Source organism: Microcebus murinus, chromosome 6 (genome assembly GCF_040939455.1).
Source record: "Microcebus murinus isolate Inina chromosome 6, M.murinus_Inina_mat1.0, whole genome shotgun sequence".
NCBI classification, from domain to species: domain Eukaryota; kingdom Metazoa; phylum Chordata; class Mammalia; order Primates; family Cheirogaleidae; genus Microcebus; species Microcebus murinus.
In genome coordinates, this window is record NC_134109.1 from 102,110,188 (window position 1) to 102,132,184 (window position 21,997).

Consider the following 21,997-nt stretch of genomic DNA (forward strand, 5'->3'; position numbering starts at 1 on the left):
CTGGGCGTGGTGGCTCATGCCTGTAATCCTAGCACTCTGGGAGGCCGAGGTGGGTAGATCACTCAAGGTCAGGAGTTTGAAACCAGCCTGAGCAAGAGCGAGACCCTGTCTCTACTAAAAATAGAAAGAAATTAATTGGCCAATAAAAATATATAGAAAAAATTAGCGGGGCATGGTGGCTTATGCCTGTAGTCCCAGCTACTTGGGAGGCTGGGGCAGAAGGATTGCTTGAGTCCAGGAGTTCGAGGTTGCTGTGAGCAAGGCTAACGCCACTGCACTCTAGCTAGAGCAACAGAGTGAGACTCTGTCTCAAAAAAAAAAAAAAAAATTAATTAAAATAACATGCAAATCTTCTAACACACTGTTTGGTGTAGAGACATTCTACAAACGTTAGCTTTTGCTTTACTCTCACTGGGCTGATGTGAATCTGCATACTTGTTGGCTTTCAGTCCAGCATGGTGTCCCTCAGCTCCTCCTCCATCTTATTCCTGACTCTAGATCTGCTCTGACCTTCAGAATGAGAGCCCTGGTGCCTGGTCTTCATGAACTTCAGGAGAACCCTCCCAGGAGATCTCTCTCTTGCTGGTGCCCCCATTATTTTGAGTGTCTCTTCATTTTAATAATCAAGAAGTACTGCATATACTGTTATAGGCATCTGCCGACATTTGTGGGTGCCATATGGAACCTAAATCTTAAAAACATCTTCTGCATGTCTAAAGATTATTGAGAAAGCTCTTGTTCCTTCTTGCCTCAAAGGGAGTGAAGCAGTCTCGGTGCGACGTGTGTGGACAGTTCTGGCTTGGTCCCAGCCCCTTGGCCTGGATGCTGATTATTTTCTACTTGGGTCTTGGCCTCCCTCAGGGAGCTGTTTTTTATGCCATGGATTTCTTGTTTTCTTGTTGTCGGTGATGATTAATTTTCAGCTCTAGCCCAAGAGTTTTAGATGCAGGTGTATACATGATAATGGAGAAAAACTAGAAGGGGAAGAATGTGCGGGCAGTAATAATAAAACAGTGACAGCAGAGGCCCAAGGACCCTTTTTTCCTCTTAGGTCTTGCTTGAATAACAGAAGGTGGGTGGTGGCATGACTAGGCATAATAGCAATTAGCTTTCAAACCTTCCTCTACTTGCCAAGTCCTTTTCCATTATTGAAGTTATTAATCACATCAGCTCTGTTGTGTGAGGTAGATTGATTGACTTCCCTTTTCCCACAGAAAAGGGCCTTCGCAGGGGCCCTTTTCTGTGGCCATATCCTATATTTCTATGGTTGTTGGCTCTTGTAGCCAGTCAGGGTTTACATTAGTTAATCAACATGGGTTCAGCTTCACACATTTTTAGTGATTATTATGCACAAGATGCCATGTGAGGGTTTGGAGACCTTGAGAGCACCATCTCTGTCCCCCAGAGCTGTTCAACGCTGGATGGGAGTGTTCTAGTAGCTTCTCAGGTGAGAGGTGTCAGTGCGGAAATGAGAGCTGCTGAGCACCAGGTACATGTCCTCTCATGCTGCTCCCTTCTGAACCATCAGAAATTCTTTCCTGAGTTACCTCTAAGTTCTGTCCTACCCAGAATTCTCTCTTTAATTGGGGAACTGGGAGGCCATTTGTGGGGTGAGTATGACTGAACTCCAGAGTGCTTACTTTAGAGGTTAGGATTGGGTCCCAAACGTTGATTGGTAGTGGCCTATGCATTTATTCATACCCTGTGGAAACCTCTTTTGCCAGCCTGAATGTCCTCCTGCCATGTGAATAAGACTTTTTTTTTTTTTTGAGACAGAGTTTCACTGTGTTGCCCGGGGTAGAGTGCCATGGTGTCAGCCTAGCTCACAGCAACCTCAAACTCCTGGGCTCAAGCTATCCTCTTGCCTCGGCCTCCCGAGTAGCTGGGACTACAGGGATGTGCCACCACGCCCGGTTAATTTTTTTTTCTTCTATTTTTAGTTGTTTGGCTAATTTCTTTCTATTTATAGTAGAGATGGGGTCTTGCTCTTGCTTAGGCTGGTCTCGAACTCCTGAGCTCAAGCAGTCCTCCTGCCTCAGCCTCCCAGAGTGCTAGGATTACAGGGTGAGCCACCGCACCCAGCCAAGACAGTCTTTTTATTTGTCTCACATTTGACCTCTTTTGAGATGCTGAGGAGGGCTTTTCATTCTGGAATCCTTCTTTATTCATCCTGCATTTTAGGATGTGGACATTGATCATGTCCTTTGTGCCCTTTGCTGTCCCCCAAGGGATTTGGCTCTCTGGGAATAGTGAGATGCTCCCAAACAAGTCCCCATAGCAGGAAGACATTTCTGGAATTTCCCTGAGGAGCCTAAGCCTAGAAAACTGGCAGTCAGAGGCTGGGAGGGAAAACTCTTTTGAGGGCCAAGTACAGTGTCTGACACCTATTAGGTGGCATTGTGTTAAATGGCTGAATTTGGGTGGCCAGGACAGGGCTCAGTGGGAGAGAGGTAGGCCTTGGAGTCTGCAATGAGTGTACATACTCCCAGAGGGCCACTCTCAGAGCTGCCAGAGGGTCTACACAGGACTGTGTGTAGGAAGTAGTTGTACCTGAAGTCTAAGTAGCCATGCATGCCAGGGTAGCTTTCTGTTCCAGCTCTGGACACTCTCACCCCTTCCTTGTTCCCTGAGGTCCTCTTGCAGGAGAGTCCCTGCCCCAGCTGCCCTAGAAAATTCTAACTGCTGGCTGCTGCTTCTCTTGGACTTTCTGCTTTGCCTCAGCTTTAGCATTTCAAAGGTGATGTCATGTGGAGATCTCTGCTCCATAGCCACATCCCAGCTTCTGAGGTTCTTTGGTCCTCGCTGTGTCATCGTCTTTGCATGGTATTCTGCATCATTAACATTTTCCCCAACACTTTGTTATGAAAATTTTCAAGCATACAGAAAGTTGAAAATTATAATTTATAGTGTATGCCTGTAAACCAACCACATAGACTCTACAGCTAACATTTTGCTATATTTGCTTTACCATACATTGTCCATATTCTATCCATTGCTCAAATCACTTTTTTGGGATGTGTTTTAAAGTAAACTCATGTCATTGGCATTCAGTGAGCCCTATCTTTTAAAGCACTCTGCCAGGGACTGACCTTTCCTTAAAATAAGCTGTGTGTACACTGCTCAGTCTGAATTTTGAGACCCAAGGGGGAAATGGATGCTCTCTGATGAGAACAGGCATGCTTTTGTCCTTGCGGAAGTAGATTCCTGCTTAGGTGGTAGCTGAGCAACCAGAGAACTGGGGACTCAGAGTTGATGGTTCTCATGCAGAAGTAAAAGCTTTTGAACTGCTATTTTCATAAAGCATTTGTCTCTTCTATAGAAAACCTTCACAAAAGCACCACTGACTTAGTTAATAATTGACTTCTAAAAATAAGCACAATTACAGCAGCTTTAGTCAGTGAAGGCAAGTTGTTGGCAACAGTGAAGCAGAATTAGAAGGTTGTAGGGTTAGTTGCAGGCAACTCTGTTAATCCTGACTGGCTTGTGCCCCTTATGTTTCATAATTCTGTTATTCATACTGTAAATCTGCTTGTAGCTCAGTGGAGGTTAAAGGGAAGAGCACCAACATTTTTTTTTTAAATAGAAATATTTACCTTACCCAACTCCCAGGGAAAGCGTAAACTGAGACAGTTAAGCTGGGCTGCCCTTTGTCCAAGGCTGCTGTTTGGGTCAGTTAAGAGGTAGTGCTGCCCATTGCTGAAATGGAGGAAGGAATTTGAGAACCATAGGGTTAGCTTTTCACCTCATTTGAATCTGATTTTGACAGAGTGGCTTTGTTATCTTGTTTTAAGTATATAGTCCTCCCTGATGATTAGGCAGAGCTATTCAAACAAAGGAGTTGAAACAGTATTCAGTTGGAGGCAAAATAGAAATAGTTTGAGAACTTTCTTTCTCCTAGAATCCCTCTTCCCATTGGTAAAGGAAATTGAGAGGAGCCTGCTGGCTTGGGTGTGGTTACCTGGGCTGTGGTGGTGTCCTGATTTGGCCACAGGGGGCCTGTGGCATTGTGAAAGCAGCCAGGATCATAGGATTGATTTGATTGCTGGAGCCTCAGCCTGAGTCACAGCTTGGGTAAGGGCTCTTAGAAAATAAGTGTGTCTAGGGGAGTTCTGTTTGGTTTTAGATTCATGATTCTATACTCCTCCACTGTGTGGAGGTTACTATGGCACATTTGAGATTTTAGGTTGACTTTCAGGGATCTTCCAGTGTGCTCTTTGATTGGCTCACCAACTTTTGGGTGGTCATACTAGGGGGTTTATTATGACCAGAAGTCACACATAATCAGAGATATTTCTGTGCTGGGTGAAACTACCCTGCATTTGAGAATCCTCACCTGTACCATTTTTCTTTTCTATTAGCAACAATGATTCAGGGTTGACTGTAACAGAAATTGATTGGTATAAACTGTTCTTTTAAGTTATTACATAATCTGTTTTTAGCATTGTTTCAGGTAATATTTCTTGGGAGATCCATATACTTGAATACGTCTTATTTATTTTCTTACCTCTTCTAGAAAGAAAGCAGTTTTGTATCTACCTAACAATGCCTTTGCAAATAATGGGTGCTCAGTACTGTTAATTGATTTATAGATTTAATTCTCTACTTTCATAAATGAATTCAGTAAATAAAAAGGTAAAACATTTATTCATTGTAGAAAATTTATAAACAATAGGGAAGCACACAAAGAAATTGTCATACAGTTTCATACAAAAATCCCTGATAGTCTTACTGCCTTGACTGGAGGTTAACATTTTTGATTTTGTGTGTGAATACACTTTTTTGTTTTTATAGAAGTGGGATTATGGTCTGTTCTTTTGTTTATCATGTGTCATTCCATGACCTCACATTTGATGGCTGCATGATAGAGGCTAGGATGGATTTGGAGGCAGGCTATCTGTGGGAACTAACTTCTTTCTGCTCATCCAGGTTTTGTCCACCTCCAGGGCTCCACTTCCCTGGCACTCCTGTTTTGAGCCTTTCCCTTAGCCACTTTATCTAGGAATCACTTTCTCCTCTGAGTACCTGTAGCATCGTCTGTTGTCTTCTTTCAGCTAATTGTTCCTGGCCTCGTTTCAGAGGAGAATTTAGGTGCCTTGCTTCTTATGAATATGTTTTGTCTTCCCAAGCAGAGAGTGTGTTCTGTCTGTATCTAATGTTTTTTTTCTCTCTCTCTCATCCTTACATCCCCTTGTGTGCCTTATACAGGATCATTTGATAATGATAGACTCCTCTGTGGTAACTGCTTGGTGTAGACACAGTGTTTTAGAAAATAAGTTTGAGTTTGCAGGAATTATCTCTACCTCTGAGGGTTATTTTATTTTATTATTGTTTTTTCTTTTTGGTGACAGGGTCTCACTCTATCACCCAGGCTGGAGTGCAGTGGCATGATCATAGCTCACTGTAGCCTCAAACTCCTAGGCTCAAGACATCCTTCCAGCTCAGCCTCCCAAGTAGCTGAGATTACAAGCATATATGACCATACCAGGCTATTTTTTTTTTGTATTTTGTAGATATAGGGTTTCACTATATATTGCCTCGGCTGGTCTCAAACTCCTGGCCTCAAGCTATCCTCCCACCTTGGCCTCCCAAAGCACTGGGATTACAGGCGTGAGCCACTGCACCTGGTTTCTGAGGGTAATTTTAAGTTGTAGGTGATAATGGCTACACCTAAAGCCATAGGGGCATGAACCTATATCTGCCTTGATATGTCAGGGTTCCCTGATTGAAGCATTTCTTTAAGATCTCAAGTTAAAATGTGGAATCCCCAAATCCCTTGGCATGTGAGTCCTGCAGAGTCTGGCTTCAGACCATACTTGTATCCTCTCATGCTGTCTTTCCATTGCCTCTACCCAGGGCCCCATTCACATCACCTCTGCTGATCATCTCCTCACCGATCTGTCTGCCTCCTGAGTCTTGTCTTTCTCCTTTAGCTGCTGTGATTGTTCTCATCTTAAAACACCCAGCTTTTCCTTCTGCCTTCATTAAAGTCAATTCCTGGTTCAAAGGTGGGGTTCTGGCCATAGCTGGCTGTTTGTAGCCTAATCCATCACTGCATCTGTTTATATACCCACAATGAAATGAATCACATCATCCTTAGAGTACTCAGGAATTTAATGCTTCCTGCTTTTGCTCTTTTGAAATAGCTGTGTTCTTTTCTCCCTTTGTTCCTCCCCTTTTCCAGGTATAGAAATATCATACTCATTCTTTGAGTAAGATTCAGCTTAAATGCCAACTTCTAAGTAAAATCAGAATTACTTCTCCCTTCTGCATGTCTATCACTTTTCTTATACATTTATGGTTTTGTTATATTTTGAGAGTTGTACTAACATATTTCCCCTTATTAATAAATTTATTAAGGGCAGGTACTATGTCTTTTTCATATATCTGTCCCCCATAGAAGTGAACACAGTCTATGGCACTTTGTAGGATTTTGTGGAATGAGTTGTTATTGCTTTCTGTGACATTTTTCTTTGGATTTTGTTAATTATGATTTGTTAGGATAACACCAAATGCAAGTTGGACTTATGATAATGATAAAATGGTTAGCATTTATTACTATGCACCATACATTGTTTTAAGTGCTTTATATGTTAGTTTGTTTAATATTTATAATAGCCCTATGATTTTTATAATGGCCTTATGGTTATCATCATCATCCTCATTTTATAAATTGAGTAACTTGGTCAAGGTCTCCTAGATAGTAAGCGGGATTCAAATTTAGAAAGTTTGCTCCAAGAGCCTGCATTCTAAACTACTACACTGTATTTTCAGTTCAGTGCAAGTGAATCCTTTTTTATGGCCACCGAATTAGTAATTTGTTTGATGATATTCACAGGATTTGAGTTACTTGTTATTTGACACCTCCCACAATGTTTTGCATTCATATGTTATTTGATGTCTGGAACAAACCAGTGGGTGCTTACCCTTAACCTTCTGGGAGGATTTGCTGGTATGAGATTCACTTTGCTCCTAAAGTTTAACACATGAAAGAATGGTTAGAAACATTGTCACTAAATGGTCCCATATTCTTGTTCTTAGGATGGGGGTTCCTTGGATCAAGTCCTGAAGAAAGCTGGAAGAATTCCTGAACAAATTTTAGGAAAAGTTAGCATTGCTGTGAGTATGTTATAAAGTTTTTTTCCAGGTTCTTCATTGATAAATTAATGAGTCGATAGGAAATGGACAAGGGAGGAAGGCAGGAAGTCAATGCCTGGAAACTGTATTTTAAAAGTGGTGTTTGCTCACTAGAATCTTCCCTATCTAGAGTCTAGACACAATATTTTCTCTCTCTCTCATTAGAATGAGAAAAGTGACTTTCTTTATATTAACATATGTGTCTTAGGACAAAGTAGCCAAGAAAATTTCCATTTGTGGTGTCAGAAGACTTTTTTAGATTACAGATTTAGAAAAACATGAATTCAAAAATAGCGGGGGCCTGGCGTGGTGGTTCACGCCTGTAATCCTAGCACACTGGGAGGCCAAGGTGGGCGCATTGCTCAAGGTCAAGAGTTTGAGACCAGCCTGAGCAAGAGCAAGACCCTGTCTCCACTAAAAATAGAAAGAAATTATCTGGACAACTAAAAAAGTATATATATAAAAATTAGCCGGGCATGGTGGCGCATGCCTGTAGTCCCAGCTCCTTGGGAGGCTGAGGCAGAAGGTTCGCTTGAGCCCAGGAGTTTGAGGTTGCTGTGAGCTAGGCTGACGCCATGGCACTCTATCTATCTAGCCTGGTCGACAGAGCCAGACTCTGTCTCAAAAAAAAAAATAGTGGGGTGTTTTATTTATATATTTATTTATTGGAGACAAAGTCTCACTCTGTTGCCCTGGGTAGAGTACAGTGACGTCATCACAGCTTACTGCAACCTCAAACTCCTGGGCTCAAGTGATTCTCCTGCCTCAGCCTCCCGAAGAGCTGGGACTACAGGTGTGCACTATGACATCTGGCCAATTTTTCTATTTTTAGTAGAGACAGAGTCTCGCCCTTGCTCAGGCTAATCTCAAACTCTTGAGCTCAAGTGATCCTCCTGCCTCTGCCTCCCAGAGTCCCAGGATTTACAGGCATGAGCCACTATGCCCAGCCAAGGATAGTGTTTTTTTAAAAGTTGTTTAAACTTGTAATAATTAGTTTTATTTAAAAATAATACTCTATATACCATGTCAAAAGATGGTTGCTTGGTAAGGCAGGTTAAAAAATGAAACAAAAGAAAAGAAAAAATAAGGGAAGGAGGCAAATTTGTGATCTTAGATGAAATATTTTCTAGATCATTTAAAAATAGATTATTCTTCTAAAGACCACTATTTTAATTCCTGTCTTTTTACTTTCCCTTTCCTACAGGTAATAAAAGGCCTGACATATCTGAGGGAGAAACACAAGATTATGCACAGAGGTAAGAGATTACTTGCTAGTTATTATGCTTTAAGTTTTAGCTCAGATCCAAAGATTGTTGCTTCCTCTTTTTTGGGTTTTGTTTTCATGTAGAGGCCTTTTAATAATGTTTTAAATCTTTGTTAGAAGTCTTTGTTTAATTTGATGGCTGGGGCAGCAAGTCCCACCCTCATTTTGGTCTTGGTACACCTGTTACCTGGGGCCGTAACGGACATAGTCACCCAGCAAGTCCAGGCTAAGAGTCTCAGCCAGAACTTAGTTGCTCTGGTGTCGTTGTCCACTGGACTAAGTTGTACATAGTAGGCCCAAAGCTATGACTAACAAGCTGCAGATGAGTTTAACCCTAAATGAAACTCTGGTTTCTTCTAATTAAGGTATACAGACACTTAAAAGATGACCATACAACTCTTAGGTATTTATCTAAGATAGATGGAAACATATACTGACACAGACTGTAGACAGATATTTAAAGCAGCTTTGTTTCTAGTAGAAACAACTGAAAGCAAGCAAAGAGATAAATTTTAGTATATCCATTTGATAGAATACTTTCAACAATAAAAATAAGTAGGCTACTGATACACATAACTTTGATAAATCTTAAACTTATCGTGAGTAAAAGAAGCTAGACAGAAAACAGTCCAAACTGTTTCTATTTATATAGAATTATAGAGAAAACAACAATCCATAGTGACAGAAAGTAGATCGGTGGTTACCTGAGGGTCTAAGGAGAGATTAGCTGCAGGAAGGCATGAGGGAAACTTTTGGGGTGTTGGAAATGTTATATCTTGATAATAGTGATGGATACATGGGTATATACATTTACTGAAAGTCAGATTGTCCACTAATGTGGCTGCATTTTATGGTATGTAAATTCTACCCCAATAAGGTTTATTTTTAAAAAGACGATCAAGCCAGAGGAAAGAAAATTAGAGAACATAGTGCTGTTGGCCACGTCCCTGTGGTGCCACTAACAGTGACAGGTGTAAGGAGGGAGAGCTGAGGAGGAGCTGAGTAGACCAGGGTGGGCTGGTGGAACTGACTGGCCCGCCTACAAGCCACCACAGAGTAGGTGATAAATTCCACCTGTGAGTGGGCTGGGCTCTGAGGTGACAAGGCTGACTCATGGGTCCTTTTCTATCACCCACTTCCCTCTCCTAGTGTTCCTTGTTAGACTGGCTTCCTTCAAATACTGATCTTTGGTTAGAGCTCACCTAATTGTGACAGTGTTTGCAAATATTAGAGGGTAGTTCTGATTCAGTAGGTCCGGGTGGGGCCCAGGGATCTGAAAATTTAAAAATAGGCACTGTTGATTTATATTTAAAAAATTATAAAATATACATAAACTTTACCATTTCAACCATTTTTTAAAGTATAAAGTTCAGTGGTATTAAGTACATTTATATTGCCATGCAGCCACCATCATCCACCTTCAGAGCTCTTTTCATCTTGCAGAACCGAAACCTTGTATCCATTTCACAACTCTCTTTCACCCTCCCTCAACCCCCGGAAACCACCATTCTGCTTTCTGTCTCTAAATTTGATTACTCTAGGTACCTCATATGAATGGAATTCTACAGGATATGTCCTTTTATGACTGGCTTATTTCATTTAGCATAATGTCTTCAAGGATCATCCTGTGTTGCAGCATGTGTCAGGCACTGGTTTTTAAGTAAGCACTGGTTTTGGTGCTGTGTTCTGTTGCCACACTTTGAGTACACTGCATTGGGAATAGAGTGACTGGCCAAGTGGGCTCTCTGGAAAGAGGAAGAGTAATGGCAACTCCTCCCTAATGGGCTTCTGGGGGAAGAAAAGAAATAGAAAGTGAAGCATGAAGAGAAAGAAGGCTGTACAAATGTTCCCTCTCATTCCAGGGAAAATTTCTCAAAATATTGAATGGTTTCTGTTGGAGGCAGACTTTTATGTTAGAATTTGCATGGCTAGCTTACAGCTTGTGCATATGGCTCCATTTTGTATATCTATTAACTTCAACTTGGGCCATAAAACTGCATTGCTGAGGACGAGAGATTATTCTGACAAGAGCAGGAGAAATTAAAAGAGAGCTAACGTTTAGAAGGGAAATGTAGGTTCCCATTTCTGAAATTTATAGGAGTTACTGGTGACAAACTTGCCCTCTCACCATAATCAACTATAAAACTGGAGAAAATATATGAAATGGCAGTTATCAGACTCTGAACAAACATGCAGGACTGTGATCCATGAGAGATGGGGAACAGAAATGGGGAGCCCTGGAATTGCACTGGCTTTCTGCTATGTAATCTGTTGTTAATCCCTTTGAGTTTGTTGGTGAATACTGATCTGCACATGTGTTGGGTGAAAATCCATCAGGCTGGGCAGAGAACTTCCAAGGAGCTATAAGCTGAACAATTCCAAGAGTTTACACAGTGCTGGGAGAAGTTCAAGTTCCAACCATTCAGAATGGAGAGCCATAATTGAACACCTGGGAAGCTCAATAGAGACTCAGAAGGGTCACCTTAGTAGCAGGCCTAAACTAGCTCTAGAGAAAAGTTTTCAAAGCCCGTCTAATAAAACTTAAAAACAAGGCTCTTAAGGATCGCGCTGATCCATGAGTTACTAAACAGCATGCCAAAATAAAGTTCAACACTCAAATGAAGACAACATAATCCAGACACTCAAACTTACAGTGTCCAGCATCTAATAAAAAAATTTCCAGATATCCAAATAAGAAATTGTGACCCATACAAAAAGAAAAGCAGGTCAATAGGAAGAGATACAGACATGAAAGAGAAGATGGAATAAGCAGAAAATGACTTTAAAAACAGATATAACAAATATGCTCAAGAATTTAAAGGAAAAGAGTAGTATAAAGGCAGAGAAATGGAAGAAATAAAGAACCATGGAATTTCTATGGATAAAAATTCAATATCTGAAGTGAAAATTTTATTTTCTTGTGCAGATTAGTCCCTGCACAAGAAAAAAAATCAGTTAACTTGAAGATGTTGTTAATAGAAGCTATTAAGACTGAAGTATACCGTTAATATTCTGAAATAAAAAGCAAATCTAATCACAAAGAAAAAACAAAGAGAATTTTGTATTCTCTGATTCACTATAGAGGCAAAGAAAACCATCTTGGTATTCCAGTCCCAGCTCTATGGAGTCCTTATGGATTTCAGTTATGCTATCAACAAAATGAAATATTTTTCTATCTTTTAAGGTTCCAGCTTCTAAGAGACTCCATTGAGCCCTAGGATATTTTTTCTTTCAATAAAAGAAAATTGGCAGAAAAACAAAACTGAAGCACAAAGAGGAAAAGACTAGAAAGAGATAAAAGAACAGAACCTCAGAGACCTGTGGTACAAGATCCACATAGTCTAACTTTCATGTAATTGGAATCTTTGGGAAAGGGAAAGGAAAGTGTGAGATCTATGGGCCAATTTCGTAGACATGTAGGACACCATACTGCAATCTAACCTAAAAGTAACTGGAGTCCTAGGAAAGGAGAGGGCAGGGCAATTATTTGAAAAAGTGCTCACCAAATATTTTTAAAAATTTCATGAAGCTAGGTGCAGTGGCTTATGCCTGTAATCCCAGTGATTTGGAAGGTTGAGGCAGGAGGATCACTTGAGTCCAGGAATTTGAAGTTGCAGTGAGCTATGATGATACCACTGCACTCTATCTAGGGTGTCAGAGGGAGACTGTCTCAAAAAGAAAACGTTCAGCAGCTTTATAATAACCCAAAACTAGAAACAATAAAAATATTTATCACCAGATGAGTGGGTAAGCAAACTTTGATATGTTCAAACAGTAGACTACAACTCAGCAATAAAAGTGAACAAACTATTGATAACGTATAACTTGGATGAATCTCAAAACGTGCTGAGTGAAAGAACATCTACACAGAACTTATAAAACATAACTGCAAGTTTCCATTTAAATGAAATTTTAGAATAGTTAATCTACGGTAAAATTAGATGAGTGGTGGCCAGGTACGGTGGCTCCTGACTGTAATCCTAGCACTCTGGGAGGCTGAGGTGGGAGGAACCCTTGTGGTCAGGAGTTCAAGACAAGCCTGAGCAAAAGGGAGACCCCATTTCTACTAAAAATAGAAAACATTAGCCGTGTGTGGTGGCATGTGCCTGTAGTCTTAGCCACATGGGAGGCTGAGGCAGGAGGATCACTTACTTCAGCCTAGGTGGTTGAGGTTGCTGTGAGCTAGGTTGACACCACAGCACTTGAGCCTGGGAAGACTCTATTTCAAAAAAAAAAAAAAAAAAAAAAGGAGATGAGTAGCTATCGAGGGTCTGGGAATGGGAGTAGATTAACTTTAAAGAGACACAAGGGGAATTTTCTTGAGTAATAGAAATATTAAATTTTGATCGTGGTGGCCGGCTTGCAGGTATGTACATTTCTCAAAATGTATGAAACACTATACACTTAAAATGCTAACTGTAGAAAGCCACCTGCTTTCTAATTGCACTGGCTGCCATCTTGTCCTCTTGCCACTGACAAGCAGATACCAATAAGAGATGGTGGTATGGTTTGAGGAGGAATGGTTTTCCAGAAGTTCATGGCCCTCAAATCTGTGGCTTTTTAGGACCCTTGAGTTCCAAGTATGAGTACTTTAGTGTATTAGTTTCTAGCAAATAGGAGTAGCAGAAAGGAGAGGAGGACTGAACATTTCTTAAGCCTGGGTCTGTGTTCTAGGCTGTGATTGACACATGGAATCTAATTTAGCCCTCAGAGGGACTTGAGGTCAGTGTTGTAGAAGGATCTGGTGGAGTAAAGGCATCCCATCTAGGATGGAGTCCTCATGCCTACTCAGAGAAAAGTTCCTGTGAAGATTAACAAATTACTAGGGAAAGCAACTGTCAAAGTGTTTTGCATATAGAAGGTCCTGACAGATGCTAATTGCCTTCCCTATTCCTTTATCTAATTTGGAAGGAAACTGAGCCCAGAGAGATGAGATTTGAGTTTTGGTTTCTGCATCTGTAAAGTAGGAAGTTTTTATGTTGCTCTTTTCCACTAACCTGTGAGTTTCTTCAGATCTGGGAATATGTCTAATTCTTCTTTATGTCCTCAGTCCCTAACATGATAGCAGAGAATAGTACGTCTTTAAAGATTTGTTATGTGGATGAATATGTGATTAACTTGCGCCAGAGCGTGCAAGGAGTGAACAGTGAAACTGAGCCAAGGACCCATGTCTCCTGCTTTTCTAATACTGTGATTTGAGTCCTGTGTTTTTCTCTACCACGTGCCTACTATGGACCATGCCCTCTGTTTTTCAATGAAGAGCTCTAACTTGATTCCCATTCCAAAGAGAGGGAGGTTCCTGGAATGACCAGTTTCCTCTTCCCTTCCACCTAGTGCTGCCCCTCTTCTCAGGGCTCTTTCTGGCTTTACCAGTTGATTCGCATGAAGAGCTGCTTTGTGAGCCAGATAGGTCTGTGAACAGATGTCTTTTGGTGGAAAGTTCACCACTTGCATGGCTAAGAAGGGGAAGCCACTGGAAGGGCTTTCTGCCCCAGTGAGCAGTGCCTGTGTGGCCTGGCCTGGCTGCTCAGCTGTTTGAGAGTCTTTTCCAGAAGTCCTAGAAAGAGTCGCATCAAGGCCTGGGCTGTGGAATGGGACTCTGGCACAACCTGATTCCTGAGCAGGCAGCACAGTGAGTGGATGATCCTGGAAACCCGAGTTAGGGTGAAAATGAGAAGAGAGCAAGTCTCCTGTCTTTAGTCTTCCTCATTGCTGGTTCTACCTCTGGTCTAAATATATTCTTTCCTGATGAAATTTTTTTACATTTTTTTTGAGACAGAGTCTCACTGTGTTGCCTGGGCTAGAGTGCCATGGCGTCAGCCTAGCTCACAGCAACCTCCAACTCCTGGGCTCAAGCAATCCTCCTGCCTCAGCCTCCGGAGTAGCTGGGACTACAGGCATGTGCCACCATGCCCCGCTAATTTTTTCTATATGTTTTTAGTTAGCCAATTAATTTCTTTCTATTTTTAGTAGAGACAGGGTCTTGCTGTTGCTCAGGCTGGTTTCGAACACCAGTGATCCTCCTGTCTCAGCCTCCCGGAGTGCTAGGATTACAGGCGTGAGCCACTGTGCCTGGCCTTTCCTGATGAAACTCTATTTCTTCTCATCCTATCCTTGAGGCGAAACAGGGAAGAGTAAAGAGGCATTTTCTTTGCCTTAAATTTTATTTATTCTTATTGATATTTATTTGCTGGAGATAGCTTAGTAATTATTTCAATTACCTTTTGCTGTATAACAAACCACCCCAAAACTTAGTAGTTTAAAATAAGTTTATTACTTTATACAATTTTTCCCCTGTGGCTTGGCAGGGCCTCTTTTCCCATGTGAGTGTCCATCCTCTGTGAGACTAATGCCCTGGCTTCTTCCCAGGGTGGTCTTAGGGCTTCCAGTAGCAAAAGAGGGTAAACCCCAATACTCAGGCACCTTTTACGCCTCTGCTTATGTCAGGTTTGCTAATGTCCTATAGACTAAAGCAAGTCACGTGGTCATTCCAAGATTCAAAAAGTGGAGTGAAGACTCCATCTCTTGATGGGAGAAACTACAAAAAACTGTGGCCTGTTTTGTTCACTCTGTCACAGTGATAACAGTTTAAAGTTCAAATCCTTATGGTGCCACTTACTGTGTATCCTTGGATGAGTTATTTAACTTCTCCAAACCTCAGGAAAATGGAGAAAACAGCCTACCCACAGGGTTGGAGGATTAGTTAAGATAATGAATACAAAGCACTTAGAATAGTGCTTGACACATAGTAGGCACTTAATAAATGTTAGTACTTGCACTCCTGAGCTCAAGTGATCCTCCTGCCTCAGCCTCCGGGGTAGCTGGGACTACAGGCACCACAATGCCTGGTTGATATTTCTATTTTCAATAGAGACAGGGTCTTGCTCTTGTTCAGGCTGGTCTCTAACTCCTGAGCTCAAATGATCCTCCCACCTTGGTCTCCCAGAGTGCTTGGATTATAGGCGTGAGCCACCGCACCTGGCTTAGTAGAAGTTTTTGATTACCAGCAACAGAAATCAGCCTGACTTGGTTTAAGCTTCTCAAAATTCATTAGAAGGACCTTAGGAATGTTCAGAGAATCCTTTGAAAAACTGAATCAACAAACCTTGGTAGGGCAGGAACCAGGGTTACTCTAGTTGGGAGGCTAGGTTACTCAAGCAGAAAAGCAGCTGCCTTAGTCCACGACTCCCACAGTTTTGTTGCTGCTGGGCCAGTTTGGTCCCTCTTAGCTTACTGTAGGGTGGGCTGTGGGCTCAGTCACCTCCCACAGGAGTCCAAAGTCAGTACGGGTGACTTTGGTAATCACCTCCCACAATGACCATGCAGGTATCAAGGGATACCATCCTTTCCTGGTGCTTGTTGCAGGCAGGTTGGCATGCAGAGGTGACACTTAGGATTTTCAGTTATTAGGCTGAAAGTGATTTCTAGGTGTGCCCTGCTCATGTACAATAATAACTTATAACACAAGTTGTTCAAGGGCAATTCTTTGTTTATTCAAAGCATTCACTACAGAATTTCTAAAGTATAAGTTATTATAGAATCTTCAAAAAGGCGAGCAAATTATATCAATTTGATTTAAGCATTTATTTTTAGGAATATTTCAGTAATATAAAGTTAGGGGCCAGGTATGGTGGCTCACACTTGTAACCCCATCACTTTGAGAGGCCAAGGCAGGAGGATTCCATGAGACTAGGAGTTTGAGACCAGCCTGGACACCATGGTGAGACCCCATCTTTACAAAAAATAAAAATTAGGTGGGCACACGTACCTGTAGTCCTCTGGTAGCTGAGGCAGGAGTGCTTGAGCCCAGCAGTTTGAGGCTTCAGTGAGCTATGATCCTGTCACTGCACTACAGCATGGACTACAGAGCAAGACCCTGTCTCTTAAAAAAAAAAAAAAAAAAAAAAAAGCTAGGCATATCTACACTTACAAATTTTTAAAATCATGGCATTTGGAGGAAGGCCAACTGTCTTCAGGTATCATTTAGGTACTGTTTTTCCAACTAGGTAGTAGCCTCTTGAAAGTTTTTCAGTCATTTTTCTTCAACTGGGTGAGTGTGTCCTGGTCTTAGTTTGATACACTGCCTTGCTTGTACACATGGTAGCTTTCTTACATTTCTAACATGTTCATACCAGATGGGATCCTGGAGATGAGCAAGTCCTCACCTTCACTACTGAAGTGATTTGTCTTTGCCGTCACGAAGCAGGATTTCTTGGGCAGAATATGTACAGCTAATATTCCCAATGTTGAAGCTCTGGCCAGCTGAACTGGTCCACTGTGATTCGTTCTGTTGTTGAACAAAATATTGTATTCTTTTTTCCCTGCGTGTTCAAAGGGAGAAACAATCTGTGTGGCTGAGCCTGGTGTGTGTGATTTGTGGGCTGTTGATCAGGTGGTGGGTATTAGATCTGTCACCTCTTTGGAGTGTAAGTTTTCTCTGAAATCTTGGGGTAATGTTCTGGTGGATAGTCATGGGTAGGTACATGTATTTGCTCCTCCTTGTTTGTTCACCCCCCTCCTCACAGTTTTTTCCTCCATTAAAGATAAGTAATTCATATTTGTGAAATGTTTATAGAATACCTGCCAAGTGCAAGGTATTGGATGAATCACTCGTAGGCATAAAAATGGCTCATAAATGAACTGTGTCCTCCAGGAGTTTAGAGTCTAACAGGGGAAAGAGACATAACTGTAAATGACTCTAGAATATGGTAGAACATAGACACTGTCATTGTTTTATGCATGAATCACAACCCTGCCAACTTTCAAATATAATCTGACATGACATAATTTATTAGTCAGAATTCTTTGATGTACCAGAAACCCAACTCAAGATTACTTAATCAAAAGAGGGAAAGTATTGGCTTGGGTCACCGGGAGGTCTGAAGGCAGAGGATGAGTATGGGGTTGAAATGACTGCCTCAGGACTCTGGTCACCTCTCGGCTTTGCCCATTCTTGTGTGGGCTTCCTTTTCAGTCAGATTCTCTTCACTGGGGATGGGTCCTCACTAGCCCCAGACACACCTAGTCCTCAGTGCTCCCTATCCCAGAGAAAGAGCTCCGCCTACTCTCACTGGCATCCAGATCAGTGCTCGAACCACTGCTTGGCAAATTGGCTCTGCCAGGAGCGCCTGCCCACGCCTGGCCCACTCACTGTGCAGTCTGGTGGGCCACCCTGGGCTGTGTGCTCACCACTGGTAGGACAGATGGAGCCTCTTGGTTGGCATCCAAGCAGAAATGCTTGATGCTGGGGAGGAGCATACCCCAGATGAAGAGGAGGGCTTTGTTACTAGAAGGTGGGAAAAGGAATGGATGCTGGAAGCAAGCAAATGAAAAAAAGGTTTTTCCACTACAAATTCGGTTAAGCATTGGTTCAGAAAGACAAAAACCCGCTAACAGGATCACAGTATTAGCCAAGCAGTGAAGGCAGGGGTGGCAAACTGGCTCACAGGCCAGATCTCTGAGTTTTGTATGGTCTGCAAGCTCTGAATAGCTTTCAAAATATTGTGACAGGTAACAGTTATATAAAATTCAAATTGTGGTGTTTATAAATTAAGTTTTATTGGAACATGACTATCTTGTTTTAAGTGTTGTCCATGGCTGCTTTTGTGCTATAATGGCAACTTTGGATAGTTACTTGTGAAAGAGACTACCGTGTGGCCCTCAAAGCCAAAAATATTAACTCTCTGGTCCTTTACAGAAAAATCTTCCTGACCACTGAGTTAAGGAGAAGAAGAATCCCTTAATAGAGGAAACTTTAGAATTTAAGCACATAACTCAGTTTTAACTGGGTCAACTTTAAGTTCTTAAGGAAAACATAATGGCTGACAGGTAGGAGAGAGGACTTTTTCCTGCCCCTGGGGCTCTGAGAAGAATTAGCTACCAAAGTTTCCTTTTAGTCTTTCCACTTACTGTGGTAGGTAATAGGTCCAGTTCATCCATAGCTGAACCAGGTAGGTAGTTCTGCTGTGAGTTAAAGGGTTGGAAGTGTAAAGGGTGCTAGGATGCAGCTCTCTTTCCTGCTGTTTAGAGCAATGGTTTGCATTGCCAGGCTGCCATTCTTCTTGGTCTACTCATAATTATCAAGGCCTTATTTTGGTCAAGACCCTGAAGAAGCATTACATGATTTAGATCAATATGGAGTTCATACAACTTAGCCTGTAAATTTTCTGCCTTCAAGTTGCTAGCTGATAAAGATCAATAAATGTTAAGAACAGTATTAAATTACTCCTCAACTTGCATTTCTTTCCCTCCTGTCAGATGAGATCATGTGTGATCTGCCTGATCTTTATGTACGTAGTATTGAGTTAGCAACCTGGGCCTGTGGTGTACTGAGAAAGTCAGCCTGGACTTCGAGGGGACACGCAGCCCATTGTAATTCCAGCACGGCTCTCCTCAGAGCCAGAATAGCTTATACTTTGGGGCCATCCTGCTTGGAACTAGTCCAAGTGGTCCTTTATTGCCCAGGGTGGAGAGTTATATAAAAATGGGGCTTTCAGATCAGAGTGAGATTTAAGGCTTCTGTGCAGCCTTTATGAGAGTTCTTTTCGATCCTAGTCCTGGTGGGAGCTGGAAGTTTCCAAAGCATCTCTCTCACAGTGTCCTAGCGGCAGTCAGCTCTAAATTCTTTCTCTCACATTATTCCAGCTTGTTAGCACTGATAGGCAAGCTCTGAAGTGGCTCAAGTTTGTTTTTATTTTGTTGTTTTATTATAAAGTGTTTGTAATACTTGGATGAGTTTCTGAGTGGCTTTTTCTGCAACCCTTGCAAGGCACTGTCCTGCCTGCCAGGCTTTTCTGGCTTCCTGTCAGGCTTTCCTGAGCAGAAAGTTAGGTGGCCTCTGCCTCCACCAGCCTGAGACAACACACGGTGTCTTGTCCTGAGCACAGTCACTGTCTGTGTGGCAGAGGAGCCTTGAACCGTAAATGGTTGCCTATGGTATCCACAAGATGGGCCTGGCTGCCTCTCGCTTCCTTCACCCACCACTCTCATACCACAGCGGCGTGGACGACAGCTTCAAGGGGACAGTGAATATAGAGAAGGGATTCTTTCTGATGCACCTAGACTGCCCTCCCAGATGAGGGCAGTGGCTAATTAGTAGCCAGAATTCAGCATGCTGATCTCCTGGTTAGAAATGCGAGTCTCATTCTCTCTACAATTATTTCATCTGCTAGACCCACAGTGATGGATTATAGCTCCAGATGAGTTGTCTCTTAGGTCCTCAAGAGAGGCAGACGCGATGTTGGAGGAGGGAGAATGCTTTCTCAGATCCTTTTAGAGAATCATCATGGAGGAGGTGGTGTTTGAGCTGGGCTTTGAAGCACAGGTAGAAGTTACACATGCGGCAATGTCAGGGAAAGGAATTCCAAGTAGAGGGAAACACAGAGACAGGTAAACATAGATGTATCCTAATAGGAGATAGCAGGTGGATCAAGTTGCCTAGAACAAAGTATTGGCAAGGGGTGGGAATGAGGGTAAAGAGTAGTTCAAGTGGTAAGGGGGGTCTTCAGTACCATGTTCTGGAACTAGATTTTAATCATAGGCAACAGGGAGCAATGGCATGTTCCTGCACAGGGAGGTGAGGTGAACTGTCCTTTAAGGAAGAGGACTTGGGCTGCTGTGACCAAGGGGAACTGGAGAGGAGGGAGAAGTCAATTATTAATAGAAAGAAGGCTGTTGCCGTGGTCCAGTGAGAGAGAACATGGGTTTCAGAATAGTGGCAGAGTGAAGGGACAGGATGGGACAGATGGGAGAGGTGGTCAGAGTTTATTCTGGGCAGTCTTTGAATAGCAAAGGGCAGGTACTGGTGTGGGAAAATGGGGAGGGAAGGAGCAAGAAGACTTGCCCCAGGCCCTTCCTGGGGTTTTTGTGGTGGGAAGGAGGCTGAGGCCCAAGGCTATGCCCAGGAGCTGTACCTGGTGATCCCTGGAGAGCTGTGTCCTGCTCCTTCTCAGGTCACAAAGCCTCATTTCTTTCTTTCTCTCTTTTTCTCTCTTTTATTCTCATTCTCTCCTTCCTTCCTTCCTTCCTTCCTTCCTTCCTTCCTTCCTTCCTTCCTTCCTTCCTTCCTTCCTTCCTTCCTTCCTTCCTTCCTCCCTCCCTCCCTCCCTCCCTCCCTCCCTCCCTTCCTCCCTTCCTCCCTTCCTCCCTCCCTTCCTCCTTTCCTCCCTCCCTCAGGCTGGTCTGGAACTCCTGGCCTCAAGCGATCCTCCCACCCCAGCCTCCTGAGTAGCTGGGATTATAGGCTCAAGCCACCGCACTCAGTTACAAAGCCTCATTTCTAATAGAAACGTGGGGCTGGGGCTGCCACTCTCCTCAGTTATGGGTAACTGCCTGAGGACCCTGGCCCCAGGAGAGCTGGTTTGATTTGGAAGTCTGATCATGTGGTGATCAAACTAGGGGTGGATTTCATTAACCACTACCCAAAGCAAGATGGAGCACAGCTCACGATGCCTGACACCATGGAGTAATAATAAGAGTCTAGTGGTGCATTTCAGCTTAAGGATGGGAGCTAGCATAATGTTTGATAGAACCAAATTAATTGCAAACAAACATGGTGGAATTTTCTTTTTTTTAACATTTGGAAACAATATTTCAAAGTTTATCATTGGAGGTAAGTGCTTACTGCTCTGTGAAATGTACACAGTGCTGTCATCAGGTGGTGGTGGCAGTCCCAAATCCCTAGGAAGCTGCTGCCTACCAAGTGGCTCAGAGCCACTGCATCCTCTCCCTTTGGACTGACTGTAGACAGAACCTTACAGAATGTTCTTCCAGCTTGGCTGTTGGTTCCCTGGGTGATCCTGGCAGAATTCATCATTTCTGAGTCTCACCTTCTTCATTCTTTTAGGGGTAATCTTACTTCTTACCTGTCTCCTGGAACTGTCCTCAGGATCAGATGAAATTCTGACACAGTGTTACTTTATAGCATCAAGGTTATGGTATTTAAAAGCCCATTGAACATACAGTGCTGGGCACCTAAGAAGCAGAAGAGATAGCCTTTGTCTTCATAGAGCTTTGAGTCCCAGTTGGAGAAGCAGGACTGTATAAAAGATTTATGGGTGGGGCTGGGCATGGTGGCTAACGCCTGTAATCCTAGCACTCTGGGAGGCCGAAGTAGGTGGATCACTCAAGGTCAGGAGTTTGAAACCAGCCTGAGAAGAGCTAGACCCCGTCTCTACTAAAAATAGAAAGAAAATTAATTGGCCAACTAAAATATATAGAAAAATTAGCCGGGCATGGTGGCGCATGCCTGTAGTCTCAGCTACTCAGGAGGCTGAGGCAGGAGGATCGCTTGAGCCCAGGAGTTTGAGGTTGCTGTGAGCTAGGCTGATGCCAAGGCACTCTAGCCCGGGACAGAGTGAGACTCTATCTCAAATAAATAAATAAAGATTTATGGGTGAATTGACACACCAGGTCTGGGATTTGCCTTAAGGTATTCTGCTCCTTCCCACCCTGTAAATAAAAAGCTGGGGGTTATAGATAAAATAAGATTGGCAACAAATGATGGAGTGGTGTTGAAGCTGGGTGATGGGTACTGGTTACTGTCTCTACTTTTGTGAATATTGGGATTTTTGTCCAGAATAAAAATTTAAAAGATGGCAT

General features: G+C 42.6%; 1 protein-coding gene across 1 annotated transcript in view; it reads left to right on the forward strand.

The window, feature by feature from the left end:
- The window catches only part of MAP2K1 (mitogen-activated protein kinase kinase 1), an 81,127-nt gene that overhangs the window by 42,342 nt on the left and 16,788 nt on the right, over positions 1-21,997 (forward strand). Inside the window, exons 4-5 of the mRNA XM_012758608.2 lie at positions 7,039-7,116; positions 8,339-8,390. Of these exons, the coding sequence (XP_012614062.1) occupies positions 7,039-7,116; positions 8,339-8,390 (130 nt within the window). The remainder of the gene's footprint in view (positions 1-7,038; positions 7,117-8,338; positions 8,391-21,997) is intronic.